This window comes from Peromyscus leucopus, chromosome 6, assembly GCF_004664715.2.
Source record: "Peromyscus leucopus breed LL Stock chromosome 6, UCI_PerLeu_2.1, whole genome shotgun sequence".
Taxonomy (NCBI): domain Eukaryota; kingdom Metazoa; phylum Chordata; class Mammalia; order Rodentia; family Cricetidae; genus Peromyscus; species Peromyscus leucopus.
Window position 1 is genome coordinate 95,198,125 of NC_051068.1, and position 17,383 is coordinate 95,215,507.

General features: G+C 40.5%; 1 protein-coding gene across 3 annotated transcripts in view; it reads right to left on the bottom strand.

The window, feature by feature from the left end:
• Positions 1-5,787: 5,787 nt before the first annotated feature.
• Fnbp1l (formin binding protein 1 like) overlaps positions 5,788-17,383 on the bottom strand; it is an 82,429-nt gene continuing 70,833 nt past the window's right edge. For 2 of the 3 annotated variants that reach the window (XM_028881453.2, XM_028881451.2), the window contains 5 exons: positions 15,560-15,669; positions 13,320-13,452; positions 12,928-13,022; positions 11,003-11,151; positions 5,788-9,457 (listed from right to left, as the gene is read on the bottom strand). In XM_028881453.2, coding sequence (XP_028737286.1) covers positions 9,279-9,457; positions 11,003-11,151; positions 12,928-13,022; positions 13,320-13,452; positions 15,560-15,669 — 666 coding nt within the window. In that variant the 3' untranslated portion in view covers positions 5,788-9,278. The remainder of the gene's footprint in view (positions 9,458-11,002; positions 11,152-12,927; positions 13,023-13,319; positions 13,453-15,559; positions 15,670-17,383) is intronic. The other variant, XM_028881452.2, reaches the window with a different exon arrangement.

Genomic DNA, 17,383 nt, shown 5'->3' on the forward strand with positions numbered 1-17,383 from the left:
AGCTGAACTTGAACTGCCTCCGGTAAACAGGGATTCTACTGATTAAATAGCGTCGAAGAGAATACCTACCAACAAAGAGAGGATACTAGCTGGTTACAGATACATTCTGGCTCTCCAGAGACAGAAGCAAAAGATATTTATATAGAGATATGGGGCGGAGGTTAGTAAAGGAATTAACTTACTTGATTATGGAGACTATTAAGTCCCATGCCAGACCATCTGCATACTAGAGACCCTGGAATGCTGTAGCCTCGCTCAGTCCAACTCCAAATGTGTCAGAATCAGGGAAAAGTGATGGCGTAACTTTCAGTCTAGGGCAAAAGCCTAGGACCCTGGGGGTCTATGCTACCAGTAGTGGAGTCCAAAGGGCAGAGGAGTCATTAAGCTTGAGAGCAGGAAAAGCATCCCAGCTCCAGAAAAGAATCCACTGTTCTGTGTTTATGTTCTGTCTAGGCTCGCTGCCTAATTAGTGCCGTCTACACTGAGGCTGGATTTTCCCCACCAACTCACATGCCAGTCTCTGGAAACAACCCCAGACATACCTTGTAATGCTTTCCCTCCAGGGTTCTAGGTATCCCTTAATCCAGGCAAATCGACACCTAACATTAACCAGCACACCACAAAATATGCCTGTCTTCACATACAACTCCAAGAAGAAAACCGTATGTAACCTTCAGGGAGGTTCTGCAGACGCTCTTCCCCCATACAGGTCTTGCAGCAACTTTAAATATACATACCAAAACCAAGACATTGATTTATTGTGATCCCAGGTTGGTGCAGCCTACTCGACAGACACATGTTTGTCTTGCTAGATAGAAAAGCTTACTATGAGGCTACAGTTCAAAATAAGAAACTATTGTTACGACTTTAATACATGAAGGCAAACACTGCTTCTCGGGGGTCAGGGAAGAGGATGACGTCTCCAAATTCTTAAACAACCAGTTGAGCAAACAGAAAAAAAAAATGGTTCTGTGCAATACTACGACGAAAATCTAGATGAATTAACCCTCATGTAAAAGGTAAAATGACAGCACTTTCGGAATACAGAATATCCCGTTTACCTTAGACAACTAAGAATTCTGAGGTTTTATTGTTATGTTCTGTGTGTATGTGTGCGGTGGTGGTGGTGGTGGGCTGTGCCCTTGAGTGTATGCCCACAGAGGCCAGAAGAGAGCATCCAACCTCCTGGACCTAAAGTTATAGGCAGTTGTGAGCTGCCTGATGTGGGTGCTGAGAAATCGAGTGAAGTCCTCTACAAGAGCAGTTCAAGATCCTCACTGCTGAGCGCTCTCTCCAGCCCAACTAAGAGTTTTCTTACAGTACATTAAACAAAAAGTAGTAGTCATGAACAAGTAGTTAGTATGGATTAAAATGAATTTCATCAAAAGAAAAACTGGCAAAGAACCAGACATTGCCAACACATACAACTGACAAAAGACTAGTACGACAGGCATCCTCTGAGCAGGCCCCAATGTTCCCTGCCCTCTGCTGCTAACAACCATGTACTATTCCACTCACACTATGCCAGGGTTGGTCATTGTGATCACAAGCCTAAGACAAAAGTAATGCTATGTCACACCTGAGATTAGGGTACAAAAGGGCTTCGGCCTCCGTCATGGCTCTTCATTCTCTTGGACCACTCACTGTAAGCTACCCTGACAGTGTCCCAGAAGAGGGGTCCATGTGGTAAGCCTTTGGTCAGAGTCCAGCAGAGAACGAGACCCTATCAACCATCTAAGAATGTTTTAGCACCAGGTAAGCCTTCAGATAAATGCAACCTATGAGAATGTCTGAGTCAAAACTAGGTTTTGTGTTACATATCTAGCTGCTGTGTACCAACCAATGATATAATTAATACCCTTAATACCTTAAGAATTCCCATGGAAGACATCCAACCAACCAAAGGAAAAGAACAAAGATTAAAAACGAATTTACACAGAAAGAGAAACACAGCATACATACAAAGATGCCCAATATGAGTAATCAGAGAAAAAACAAACTACAATGAACTTTGACATCTTTTGAAATAACAGTTTAGAATGCCCGACTCACAAGAGTGGGTCAGAATATAGAACAAGTAAACCTTACACAGAAATTACTAGAATGTAAAAACACAGTAACTTTCGAGGTTAAATGTGGCATTTTTAAAATTGAAAACTGAGCACTGTCTTAGTTTCTGTTGCTGTGAAGAGACACCATGACTAAGGCAACTTATAAAAGAAAGCATTTAATTGGGGGCTTGCTTACAGTTCCAGAGGGTTGTTAGTCCATGACCATCACAGCCAGGAGCATGGTGGCAGGCAAGCAGCAATAATGCTTGGAATAGTAGCCGAAAGCTCGCACCTGATCCATAACTTGTTGGCAGAGAGACGGCCTGGTGGGACTTTTGAGACTTCCAAGTCCGTCCCCAGTGCCACATCTACCAATTCTTCCAACCATGGACCAAACATTCAAATACACGAGCCTATGGAGACCATTCTCATTCAACCCCCACAAACATATTAGGAATTCCACTTCTAGGTGTAGACTTCAGAGAAACTCCTGTGTCAATAAATACATGTGAATATTCTCAAGCAATACTATTTAGACTAGACAAAGTTCAGGAAACAGCCAAAATAACCCACCAAAATGTTGGGTAAATTGTGTATTTGTAGAATAGTGTACTACACACAGTAAAATGAACTATGCAGTATGTGGATAGTCTCACAATGAACCTTGGGTGAAAATCAATCTTAAGATACAGGAATACTGCAAGTATGTAACACGTGAGCTGTTAATACACTGTATCCATAATACACAAATAAGTATATAAACTGATGTACAAACCAAACGAGTTCTTTCACTTTTCCAAACTACATAATAAAAACTATTAAGAGCTAAAAGTACTCCAAACTGCCAGTAATGATCAGATCCTGTTTCTCTAGACTCCTGTTTCCAGCAGTCAGCACCAGGTATGGCACTCCCGTGACTCCATACAGGGAACTCCATTTTTCCAGTGATTTTCTCCTGGAATTTCAGTCACGAATTTCCTAATGTGCTGTCCGGCACCTGAAGAGGAGCCATGCAGTGATGCCTCCAGGTCACAGATCCCACCTCAGTGCTGGCTCGACGGCCAGGGAGAGCACGGAAGAGCGGAGAGAGGGACCGTGAGATGGGGACTGCTGATTGGCTCGAGTCCCGTCTCATTTCCCACCCGACTGCACGTTTACACCAGACGCGCAGGAAGCCACCGAACTGTCAAATAGCTGCTGTGAAGCAGGCCAGACGCCAGAGAGAAAGGCGGCTGAAGAAAACCACACTGGACACATCCACTAGGGCTTCCTCTAGTTCCGAGTCACAGCAACTCAGTCCTGTCAGCAGCTCAGCAGAGGGAGACAGAATATCCTGGCGACCAACCAACCAGAGAAAAGCATGACAGCTGTGCTGTGTCATCCAGAGCTCTTCTCTAAGTAGACAGGGGTCCCTTTCCCCATACCTTAAATGCACAAGGTGGACCCGATCTCCTTACCAAATAAGGTAAAAATTTCCAGACCATTCTAAGGGGCAACACTGCACTCACTGTCGAGGGGCCTGCCACTCAAGCTGATAGCCAGGCTTTTGGTCCTTGAGCAGGACGAGGAATTTCTCTGTTGGGGAAAAGGAGTAGGGCCCCTCTCATCCAAGGGTTTATGATACCAGTGTAGCTCAGCATGTGAACAAAGTAACCAAAAAACCACAGCAAACTTTAGTTTTCTGTTCACTGTTCACACCTGAAGTGCTGACTACCACGGGCTCCCCGGTATACTTTCTGGACTGGACCACAGAAGCTGGGACGTACATGCTTCACTTCGTGATTTTTCTGAGTTACTCCTTCCACTGAGCAGTGTGGAGTGCTGCAACATGGAGCCTTCACTTCAGCTACGCATGAGTGCACACAGCACGAACATTGGCTCTGCTCACATGGAGCATCTCTACAGAATCATCTGTCCAGAGGACAAAAAAACAAAACCAAAAAACAAACAAACAAACAAAACAAACAAACAAAAAAACCCCAAGGAACCATTTTGGAAAACCCAAACTCAAATTCACACAGAATTTCATAGTTCCTCATAGAAGAGGTGGCGATGGTACTTTCTCCACTTGTTAAGTTTTGTGACGGCTGCTTCTTCAGTGTGGTTCACAACCCACACATACACATTTTCCTTAGAAACTCTCCTCAGGCTTGACATTCTGGGTCACCAAATCAGCTGGTTACAAAAGCTCCCATTCTCTACATCATTTCATAAAAATGAGAGCTCTTGTCACAATGGTGCTGAAATCAAGACAGTACGTATATATAGACTTCTTCATCTGTACCAGAGAAGGAGGCTTTAATTTCTTAAGTTTCCTATTAAACTTCCCCTGAATGCTGACATTATGTGCTACCTTTAATGGTTGCTCTCAAAACTGAAATTACTCTCCAAAATTTATTTTTGTCCATTTCCCAATTTCTTGGTGCCTTTCTATTTTCTATGATCTCTGTAACTGCTGACAGTGACTGTCAACTTGACTACATCTGGAGTCACTAAAATCCAAGCAGCTGGGCACAGCAGTGAAGGATTCTCTTGATTGAATCATTTGATTTGGGAAGACGCATCCCAAATCTGGATCATTTGAGGTTGGAAGGCCCAACCAAAATCTGGGCCACACCCAGTGGCAGCCCACATAAAAGGACACAGAGAAGCTTGTGCTTTTTGCCTGCATGTGCTCACTCTCACTGGCAGGTTCCTCTCCTGCTGCTGCGGCATCCCTTCACTGGGATTAGAGTCTACCACTTCGGGCACCCAACAGAGACAAGACCTGCTGAAACGTCCACTGAAAAACTACTGGATTCTTGGCTTCTCCATTGAGGTGCCCATTGTTGGACTAGCCAGACCACAGCCTCTAAAGCCACCGTAATGAATCACCTTCTACTAAGTATTACAGATTCATCTCATCAGTTCTGGTCCTCTAGAGAACCCTAACACAGTGACATCCTTCTGAACAGGGCTGGGCTCCTTTTCCTTCCAGATAGTTAGAAGCCTTTTTTATTGTCTTGGACATCCCCCCTACCCTAAAAAACAAAAACAAAAACCCTTCTGTTCACTTGAAGCTGTAATGTTTGAAAGTTTTGCTGCTATTTTCATTGTTTTGCATGTGTCTACTCCCAAACTCCAGCACTGATCTTTCAATTTTCATCATCATAAAAATTTCAGCCTCTCACTGCCCAGAATCTCTCCTGAAGCTTTATTCCCTTTGGGCTTCTGAAAACCTGCAGTAATGGGTGAGCACTTGCCTTTTTAAGAGGTGACTCTTGTGAAACTGGACTTCCTGAAAGTTACCGATAATGTGTCACTAATTGCAGCAAATGTTCTCTTTCCATGCATTTTCTTTTCCCAGGAAGCATGGATGCTTTGCAACTAGTAAGGAAGGAAATGCTGGCCAACGTGCAGTGGCCAGATCAGACTGTGTGGTCCAGGGACAGCTCTTACAGAGGCAGGGGAGAGAATGGGAACAAAGGAAGTCTGTGCAACATGGCTACTGCCGAGTAAAGATAATCTCAAGTTATTACACTGGATTAAATTCCCTCTAATTAAAAATCCATTCTTTCTTTTAGCAAAGCTTGGGAGAAACTAAGAATCAGAATCAAGTGCTAAAATGGATTCTTGCAAAGACGGCCGCACTTTGGGAACTTAGTGTCCACTTTGAGTTATCTGAACTCTATCTACCATACTTAGCCCGGAATATCACATCTCTTTGGTTCAAACAGCAGGAAAAGATAAGAACACATTTTACTGACCATGAAAAGATTGTTTTATTCCATGAAAATATTCTCAACAGAGAACACTATCATAAACAAGGCATTTTACCATTAAGAAATCAATATGTGCACAAAGAGTGAAAATTACTGCAAAATTAAGAGACTTTTTTTTTGACAGTTTACATGTTCAAAGTTTAAGAATGATTGAAGAATGACTTACACTGTGCAAGTACAAGTGTCTTTTCCAATGTTATAACCCATATATAGGTTGCACTACTCCACATGAAGGAACTTGCCTCCTATGGAAGCAAACCCAAGCTTTAGAAAAACACACAGTAGCTTGAAAAGAACAGTATTTTTAAGAAAGCTTTGAACTTTGCCCTCTGTGATTATTAGAAAACATAAGCACTTCAGGCTTTGTACAGAAGACAAACATAGCCGAGTCACATTTCCTTCTCACCGCTAACTTCTGAAACAAAAATAGCACTACTTTTTAAAACTACTTCATGTAGTCTGTCAGTATAGAATAATGTCACATTCTATAAATAACCCTGTAACGAGATTTAATATCTAAAACTGTATAGTTTACTAACCTCAAAGGTAATACGCTATATGTCAGCTGCATAACAGTGGTGTACTTGATTTTATGAAGGCATTAATGTTCACACAATTGTCATTCAGCTTTAGTATAACTGGTAGTATGTTTCAAATAGCACTGGAAAAAATTATTAAAGCAGTCACACAGTTTCTAAAATATTGCTTGAAATCCAACAATACACAGAACATTTCACATTCTCTTTCTCCCCTCAAAACAGTAAAGAATCAAATTAATGGAGCTTCAGTGGTACAAATCACCCTCCCACCCCACCCACCCCCCTGTTACAAGACCACTAAGAAATTAGTTCAGATACAAGTCATTAACAGAGTCACAAATGCGAGGCAGGACAACATGAGCAATGGGAGCACTAACGACAACTGTATTTACAAGTATAAACATACAGAAATTTCCATTTTACAAGTAAAAGTGCACATAGATCATTACAAATTTTCACTACATTTTATCTGGTTCAAACAAAAGCATCACTTGGAAACAGACTATCATTGTAATAATTAAATGAGATCGTCATCACCCCGTTAAAAGACAATAGGGAAAGGCCCATCAAACTTCTCATAAATATACTGATGAAAGTAAAATGGACTTGGACAGGTCTTTAGTTGGATGCATAACTTTGAAGATGCACCACTGCCCATGGTAGAGCTCTAGAAGCCACCTACCGAGGCTACATCACAGCTGCGGGGACGCCGCGGCCACCGCAGAGTTAGAGGAGGGGCACTGAGCTGGCACAGAAAGCCCTTTGTGGGATACTGGAGTGGTAGTGTTGGCAATCGACAGATTTAGGCACTCGAGTTTAAGGCAGCATTTGAATGGAAGCAGCTGACTTTGGACAACAGTCCTTTCGGTGGTGCGATTGTATCCTCTGTGTTTATTATGCCAGGACTTCAGTGCTGACTAGATTCTTCCCAGACTGAGGTGCTGAAGATGTGTCACATGTCACAGAGTTCTTTAACTGGGCTGTAGGCTAGAGCAGAGATGTTTTCTTTTTCTTATCATAAATACTTGAGGTTCACAGACTATGTCTTCATAATGCCAAAACTGGAATGTTTGCAGTGGGGGAGTTTTAGCAGCATACACAAATACTAAGGTGGAAACATTAGTGCTGAGATGTTGGACAAAGTGATTTGCACTACAAATGCAAAACGAAACAAAGGCTTGGACAAGAACAGGGGATTACAAAGACATGCCTGAAAACACTAGCCCAGATCACTCTACACATGCAACAGGATGTTAAGCAAGCACGGAGGTGGCACAGGCAGACACTGACAAATGGCAAGGGTTCTACCAGACGACGGGTCTAAAAGCCAATCAAAACAGAGCTGGATGGAGACAGTCCATTGGGACAGCCCAAAGGAAGACGAACTTTAAGACAGCTCTGCATTCTTTCCGATTTGGTATCAGTAAAAGAAATGAAAAAGAGGTCAGCCATTGCTGGCTTTTTTTTTTCTTCTTCTTCTTTCATGTGAACAACTGTGAACTAGGAATTTAAGGACTGGTACTATAATGATTTTAATGTATGGAAATGCTAATGAAGTTAGTAAAAAAAAATCTGCATGCATTCATGCAACTTGCTTCTCTCACTTTCTCTTTGAGCCTGACAACTCTAATACCCTCCCCCCAAAAGCAGCTGCATGTAACCTCCTTCAACATCTTGCCCATTTCCTCAGAAACCCTCTTCAGGAACCTGCAGTCCAGGAGGAAAAAGAAAAAAACAATTACTGAAGACCTTTGGTAAGACCAAAAGGGGCATTCAGTTTAAAGTGTCCGTCCCAATGTTCCTCAAAGTATTTTATAGTCAGCTACTAAAAACACCAGCTAGCTTGAAACATTAAGATAATAAAGGCCAGTGTTCCTGCTTCCTCTCTTTACTTTCCCACTCAATGAACTAGGGTGTGTCCACGTGACTACCACACCGTAGGACTCTTGACTGGGCAAAGATTCCAATAGATGCTTGTGGTGATACATTGGAAAAAAAGGTATCTACTCTGACAGTCAATGGTCCCACTAAAATGAATCCCTCAATGGTGGTATAGAGGCCTTCTTTCATCTTAGTTTCTCTTCTAAGAGTCAACATTGCCAGCATTTTCCTCTATTCCAAACTATCCTCTATCTTCACTGAATTAGATTCAGTTTCTCTTACAAGTTACTGCCAAATGCTAAATGAGCACTAATGTAATATTCCTAAAAGACATCTTCAAGTGAAAAGTACAACTTTAAGATTAACTTGGAATGAACTTTGTACATCACTGAAAATTACCAGTAGACCTGACCATTTGTTCAGGTCTCAGTGCTGTTTTACTTGCATACAAGCTGGTGATTTATTCTGTGATGCCATGATGAGCTCATATTAAATAGACTATATACCAGGAACTCACTTTCTTTCTTTAGGAAACCAAGTGAAGAATAGCAAGGACAATGACTGTTATTTTAACCAATTATCCAACTATTGTTATTTTTCTTCCTAGAAGAAAACTGAAGCTATAAATTCAAGCTCCTAGGCTGAGGTGCTCCTAGGAATCAGTTTCTCCAGTTCAGAACAGGTTTGTTTATTTCAATTCAACAATCACTGTTGTTTCTGAAGTGAAGGGGTCAGGGAACATTCTACCTATGATTCTTGCCTAATAAGCAAATCTATTATTTATAAGGCAGAAAAGCACACATCCTTTACACACACTTAGGCAGGACAGAAAGCAAAAGGCATCAGATAAGCTTCCACACAGACATCACTTGAACAGTAAGGCGTCAAAGAGAGTCTCTTGTGGCGATAGTCACCTCTCTCTGACCAGGCCTGCACTCAGCTCACATAGTGAACAACAGATCGGATGCCCTTGACTTTTGGTTTTTCTGACCTGTGGAATGTGTTGTCATTTTATGTTATACATGGCACAAAGATGCCTGGTTAGTTTAGATATAAGTTACTGCACCTTTACTGTTTTTCTCTAGAGTTACATCTATGTATGTCGTGGGAACGTAGCCTTCTTCGCCATTCTGTCTCCGGGCTCTTGTCCATCCATCACCTTTGTCCTCCTCAATAATGTACAGAACTTCACCTTCTTTCATTGCCAGAGTACCTTCGTTATGCCCTAGGTCAAAGTTTTCAGAGCAAGAGCAGAATTAAAACACTGCAGAAATCATTAATAAAAGTCATAAACAGAACATACTAACACGAACTACTATTAACTGTCATTGTACCTAGTTGCAGAGCCCACTGACTGTCAGGAGCAACGTCCTTCCTGTAACGTTCTCTGGTTTACTCAACATAACTGTGCACACTGCCATCTGAACTACACAAAGCATCCATGAGGCTGCTGACAGTCATCTGCTGTAACTGGGCCACAGCAGCAGTCTAATCGCTATTTCACAATTCTAACTCTTTCCCCAAATTTGAGCAGTGCCTATCCAAAAACTTCATGAAGTAGGGATCAGGAAAGAGTAGGGGTGTGAGAGAGAGGAACATAAGAAAGAATATAAACAGAGGGGTTCCTCAGAGAAGCTGGCTCACCAGACCAGCCACATCAATGAGCTCCAGGTTCTACTGAAAGACTCCTAAATAAAGTGAAAGAACAATTACGGATGACTCCTAACACCAATCTCAGGCCTCCACATGTACAAGCACCCACATAAACACATGTACCCACATATATACAAACACACACATATGTATACCACACATATACATGAAAATGGAAAACCTGTATTTGTGTGTGTGTGTGTGTGTGTGTGTGTGTGTGTGTGTGTGTGTGTGTGTGTGAGAGAGAGAGAGAGAGAGAGAGAGAGAGAGAGAGAGAGAGAGAGAGAGCGCACATGCTGCAGCCTAAGTGTGGAGATCAGAGGACAACTTCAGTTGTCTCAGTTCTCTTCTACCACATGGATCCCCGGGAACTTAGGTCCTCAGGCTTGGTGGCAAGTGTCTTTACCCACTAGGGGATCTCCCTATCCCTTTAAACATATTTTCTAAAAGTGAAGAGTAACTAAAGACTTTACTCAATTGTAAAACCAACACATGGAGAAGAGTGTTAAATTATAGAGCATTTCACAATTGCTGATGAAGATGCTATTCTGCTCTTCTGTTGGTTAAAGAAGAGGACTGTTTGAAAGTCTGCAGAGAGGGCCACAACACCTCCCCTCCAAAGCCTGTTCTCCAGCCACCACAGGAGAAGGCACGACTGTCAGAAGCGACCACTTTCTTTGCTACTCTCATCTGAAGCAGAAGCCTGCAGAACCAGGACACAATGATGGCATTCAGCTATGCCTTATGCCTGGCTCTTGATATTATTTAGCTGCAGTGAAGAGCATGAAGAGTGATTGACTGTCTGGCTTGGGCTACATGTTCAAGCTGCTTTGGCTTTTTTGACCACAGGAAGGTGTAACATCTAGGATTTGAGGAAAATTTCTCTATTACCTAGAGCTGATAGGTATATCAGGATTCTGGCAACATACATGACTTTCTTTCAATTCAGTTGTGTGTGCAGAGGTGGAGGTAATACTATATTTATATCACTATGCAATTCATGAACCAGGAATGTAATTTCCTGACAATGTATCATTTAGCTAAGAATACTAAAATAAGTGATGAACATACTTTGAGGAACCAATTTCTCAAGTATGATATATTAAGAAGACCATACCATCAAAGGGGTAGATAGCTTTGCAGTGTCCAATAGCAGGCAAGGGGTCGTCATCTTCGAACTCATCATCAAATTCGCTGTGGTGGCCATGCTGTTGTGGTGGCCCACGGACTTCTTGGTTTGCATCGTCGGTGTAACTTCCCTCAGGACTAAAAATCATGAAAGTATCTCTGATCAGGTATCACAAACATGAGAACTCTTTGTGTATTATTTATAAGTTGATCTCAGGAGAAATGAGGTATCAATGACATACTTCCATACTGAGCCCTATTTTCAAACATTAACTATGTAAATTGCTTATAGTAATATAAAATGATTCTTCACTTAATTTCCTAAAGTAAACACTTAAAAGATTACAATGTTCTAGAGCAATGCTCAGTAAACACACCTCACTGTTACAGGATCTAAAGATGAAATGGAACAACAGAGTAGACACAAGTTTTCTACTATCAGAGCTATTCCTCAGTAGATTCACCCAGTCCAGGCACAGTGAGGTGTCTAGGATCCAGCTCATGAGAAGCTATGAACACAGCACATGCACAGAGGTGAGCAGTTCACTAGCACTCCTGCAAATCATCAGACAGAAGTGCTCTGCCCAGGATGGCCCCAAGAGACACTCACTTCCTTTCCTCCTTGAACCTGGAGAAAAACCGCAAGCTTTAAAAAAACAATCAGATGGAGCCTTAAAACAAATCCAGTACTAGAAGAGGGACAGCCAAGAGGTAGAAAAAAAACCCTGAGTCCTTAATATTACCGAGGCTGTCCCTCAAATCATTTAATGAAGCCCATTTTTCCTCTAAGACAGTACAAAAATTCATTTTGCTACTTAAAACCAGAAGACTCCAAATTCAAACAAGATAATTTCCAACTGATTAAAGGAAATCAGTAACTTAGAAAATCCAAAAGAATGGATAGAATGCAGGCCCACACGTCCCAGTGGAGTTCACAGCACTCCTAGGTAGGTTAGAAAACCATTTAACCTGGGTTTTTAACCTACTAACAAAAACCAGTTCTCAGTGGCTCTTTCTCAACAACTTCAGAACTCTTTCTTGAAGTGACGGGAGCTGGACAGGGGCCACTCACAGCCATGAAACACACACTATGATCAGGCACTTCACTATTAGCTGCCTTACACTGTTTCCTTTGTCCACAACAACTCTGTACAGTGTGTGATTTAACTTCCATTCTGTGATTTTAGGAAACTGAGATTAAGGAAATATGAAAAATAGGCTTGCTTGAATTATGCTGTAATTAGTAAAACAATATCTGATATTAAGCCTCTCAAATTTTCTCAAAGATGAAGCCCAGTTAACTGATTTTTTTTTAGTGATTTAAAAAAAAAGGAAGACATGTCATAAGCAGTATGGAGACCTTGCAAAAGCTAAGTTGAAAGTTGTCCAAACTGAGACATAGCTCCTTTTCTTCTCCCAAACTGTAAGCAATTTGACAGCATCCCTCACTCCACCCCCCCATCCTAAGCTAACCAACTCCATAAAGACCTTAAAGGAATCTCTCCCATCCCTGAGGTCCCTAGGCCTGCCAGTTGTTGTTTTTATCCTTAGATGCTCAGGGATGTAATAATAAATGAGAACTGAACAAGATGAAATTTCCAATTTACCTACAGCCATTACCTAAGGTTCAAAACATTTTCTTTTCTTTTTTTTTTTTTTTGGTTTTTCGAGACAGGGTTTCTCTGTGTAGCTTTGCGCCTTTCCTGGAACTCACTTGGTAGCCCAGGCTGGCCTCGAACTCACAGAGATCCGCCTGGCTCTGCCTCCCGAGTGCTGGGATTAAAGGCATGCGCCACCACCACCCGGCCTCAAAACACTTTCAAAGGACTGTTAGTTAACACCAAGCTTACTAATGGGGCAAAAAAGGCTGAGAATGAAATGAATAATGAAATGAAAATGAAACAAAACTCCGACCTCTCTCTCCCCTGTGTCACAAGATGATTGATGTCACTACTGTGTCTTCGGTCTCCTCTCCCACCTGTTTTGCCTTCAACTTCAGAGAGCCATGCCTTCAGGAGAAAAAAAAAAGTACGGTAAATCTGAAACTTCTAAGGCACCCTAAATTTAAATGTACTTTGAGACTTGATTCTTAGAGAAATTTTATCCTAATGCAGACATCAAATAACAAAATCAGTAGGCTGTTAATTTGATAATTATATACCATAATGATATTTTCAGTTCCCAAATTCTAAAATTAAACATAAATATTGGTATATAAGTCTGGCAAAATCTAATCTATCACAATAGAGCTTATAAAACATTTTAAAATATACTTTTATCTCAAACTGCTGAGTTAACAAATGTACCTCATTCTTGTGGATTTCCATCCGTAAGCGGTCAATGTTATTCATGGTCTCTGCTAATTTAGGCTGCAAACTTCCTGGATCCCCCATTTGTGGATTTTTCTCATATACATCCTTCATTTTGTTGAGTGCTTCTCTGAGAAACAAAAGGAAACCACAAAATTAAAACATCCATTTAGAGTTTCACTGGAGACTAAAGTTATCTCAACCTTAAAAAGTCACATTTCTAAGTTTAGACAAATGTATCCTAATAAAGACAATTCACATAAGGCTGACTATATATTATATACAGTTATGTATTGAATATGTATACAGTCAGTAATTTAAGGAAGACTTGTAAAACATGAGTGTGCTTGAGTGTTTACATTTAAAAGACTTCTAATATAAAACACATTTCTCAGGTCTTATATAACTTATACATACATGGGCTTAATAAACAGCTAGTAGAATATTCCACACTGTTCTTACATTCATCATTTCCCAAATCAAATTCACTAGTTTGCTTTATTTTGAAACAGGGTTTCACTAGGTGGCCCAGGCTGGCCTTAAACTCTTGCTCTTCCCATGTGCTAGGATTGATTATCGATGTGCGACACCACACCTGGCCCTGCATCAAACTAATTATATTTGCATGGAGCCACACTATTCCACCAGCACTCCTTATCTCGTTCCCGGAGCATCACTGTCCTCCCACTCTCCTGGGCTGGAAATAGCAGTAGCATCTCTAACTGTGCCCTTCGGCTGGGCCGTCCCTCCCCGCCTGCCCCCTCTTCTCCAGTCACATCACCCTACATGACGGCCAATCAGTGCTGCCGGTCACAGCACCTGGCACTGCTGACTAACGCTCCTTAAGACTCTTTCCCTTCTTGACCTAAGGGTCCTAGTTTCCATTTCTCCCCTTCGCCTCTGCTTCCTTAACAATCATTCACTGGCTGCTTCTCCTTTTGTTCAACTTTTAAATGTCTGTTACATAAGATGACAAGAAGTTTCTTCTCATCTCATCCTACACTCCTCTGTGGAATGTTTTTGTCTTCAGAGGATTCTCTAGTTTTTAAGTTCTAGATGTATATTTCCAAACTTAACTAGACACTTTCCATGTGGATTTTCCACAAAACATAAGCAAAACTATTACTTCCAACTCAAAATTTATTTTTCTTGTTTTGTTTTTCAATTAATTTTACAGCTCTCTCAGTATCTACGGGTTAGTTCCCTAACGAGTCTCCTTGCCTCCTCTCCTGATCGCTGATCTACTCATTACGTACGTTCAGTGCCGGTTAGTACAGCTGCCAATGTCTTAGCACCCTCCCCCATCACAAACAGAATGCTACAAGATAGTAGTTCAGACTTTTCCTGACCCACCCTATCCTTTCCCCCTCTGTCCTATTACTACAGTGTACAGAATTTCAAACCAAGTTCCACTTTCCACTTACATAGTAAGATCAACCTCAGACAGCTACTTTGAAGGATTTAATGACATGCTCCATGTGAAATGCTTGATGAGTAGTGTATATAATCCTAACAACTGTACTGAACTCAATTTATAATTTAAAAAATATATAAAATATAAGAGATGGTTAGTGCTTACAAAACTACTCTTGACAATGAATTACTATGCTTTGGGTTTCTGTTTTGTTTTTACAAATTTATGGAAGGAACTCTAATAGCAACTAACAAAAATCTGCAATTTAAAAAAAAATCTGACATTTGGTTTTTGCCTAAATAATATATAAACCACAAATTTTTCTAGTGTAGGTAGTGTATTTTTCCCCTTAAAAAAAAAAAAAAAGGTGTGGGGGGAGGTATTTCAGGGGCTGGAGAGATGACTCAGAAGTTAAGATCACTAACTGCTCTTCCCGAGGACCCAAGCTCTATTCCCAGAATCCACATGGAGGTTCACAAGCACTGTAGCTCCAGTTCCAGAGGTCTTCTGGCCCCCACAGGCACTAGGCATGCAAGTGGTGCATAGATATACACGCAGATAAGACACTCATACATATGGAATAAAAATAAATACATCTTTTTGAAAAAGTCTTAAAAAGTGTTTCCATTTGGGATATATGATTTGGGGGGAGGGGTGAGAGGGATTAAACTCAGGTCCTCACGCATGCTAGGCAAGTGCTCTTCCCACTGAACTATACCCGCAGCCCAGAATGAATGATTTTGAAAGAGTCTATGTATCACGTATACACATCATCACATCAGACCCTGGAAGGAAGAGCAAGGAGGACTTAAGGGAACACTACTTTTGGTCCGACTCTTTCTGCAGCCCTCGGTTAAGCTCATCGATGCGCTGCTGTAATTTCTTACGCCTCTGCTCTGGTGGCAAATGACTGAAATCTTCTAGTGCTGGGCCCTGAAAAGAGAGTCTAAGTCATTATTACAGACATTTTTAGGTATTTTATTTTTTAACTTTACCTTTTTATAAAATATGAATACTAACTTCAATTTTTAATTAGCCTCAATCTTTAGAAAATGTATATAGGTATATTAGTAAAAATAAAAGCTTAAATTTCAATACTTACAAAAACATGAAAACAGGCAGAAAGAAAAACAGAAACCTCACCAAATACAGGTGAGTAATAAGTCTATCACACTATTTCAAGTCTTGGCAGAGTTAAACACATGAGTCTTCTTACAGCAACAACAGAATGGGAACACGTAACATTTTTTGTTTATATTATTTTATTACTGTGCATGTACTCTTACATAGAACCTTATGGAATAAAATCCACTGTCGTGACATTCTGAATACCATGAATATGCAAAATAAAAATATAAAATTCATAACTGAGCAAGATAAGCAACTTACCGCATAAAGACAACCGATTTAAGAAGTATATTTCAATATTGCAGATAGTTTTTGAATGATTACATTTGTTAGACCATTCTTTGGAAACAAAATAAAATCTGATCATTAAAAAATTTAAAGGTACAGTCTACAGACTGGAAATTATATTCATAACATGGAATACATTTCCAATCTTCTTTTTGTAAAACTGGATGACACACCTCAGCTGTTTCTAAAAGATGTAATTCCACTTCCCTCCCTGTCTGGTTGAGACAGCAGACTCTTGACTGTAGCCTATAACTTGAACTCGGATGCTCCTGCCTCAGCCTCTCAAGTGCTGCCACTACAAACACGTGACGCCATCCTTTAGGATGGTTTCTTGCTTAGAAAGGTTTCAACGCTTCTGAATGTAGTAAATGAAGTACTAGTATCTGGGTATAGATTGTCTATTAATGATATCTTTTAGCCTCCTGGTGTTTGGGTTGCAAGAGTATGTCACCATACTTGGTTCCATTTTCCTCTTAAATGTTATTTTAGTCATTGATCCTTCAGTTACATTATTAGTGACTATAACAAAACCACTATTAACTACTGAATCCATTTAATATAACCTGTATTAACATTACATTCCAAAAAATTAACACCTATTTTTCATCTCAAAATGGTTAAATATGACTATTATTCAATTATTTTAAAGTGCTGCTGAGACATGCTTACAAAATAAAATGTATTCTTGCTCTTTGGGCTACTAATACCTTTAACATATGCTTAATAGCTTGATTTCACTATGTACAAGGGCACTTTATTTACCTTTATTTATTTTATTTTATTATTTTATGTGTATGTATGTTTGCCTGCATCAATGTCGGTACATATACCTCATTCCTGCCGAGACCAGAAGAGGGCATGGGATCCTCTGGAACTGGAGTTCCAGACAGTTGTGAGCTGCCATATGAGTGCTAGGACTAGAACCTGGGTCCTCTGTAAGGACTGAGCCACCTCTCCATGCCTGCATTATTTACTTTTAAATGAGGAAACTCACAGAAAAAGCCATGAGCAAATGTTAGTTAATTAAAACAAGAACCTCTTCGAATCTTTCCTCAGTGGCCTATATACTATGGACATTCAACAAGGATAATGACTAAAAGTGAGGTCCCTGTCTTAGGTGGCATTTGTTTTATATCAGGTACAGATATATACTAGCAATGTCAATCAGTTAAATATAAACTAAATAACAGAATATAAAAATTTCCTACATAAAGATCCTTTAAGTTTACTA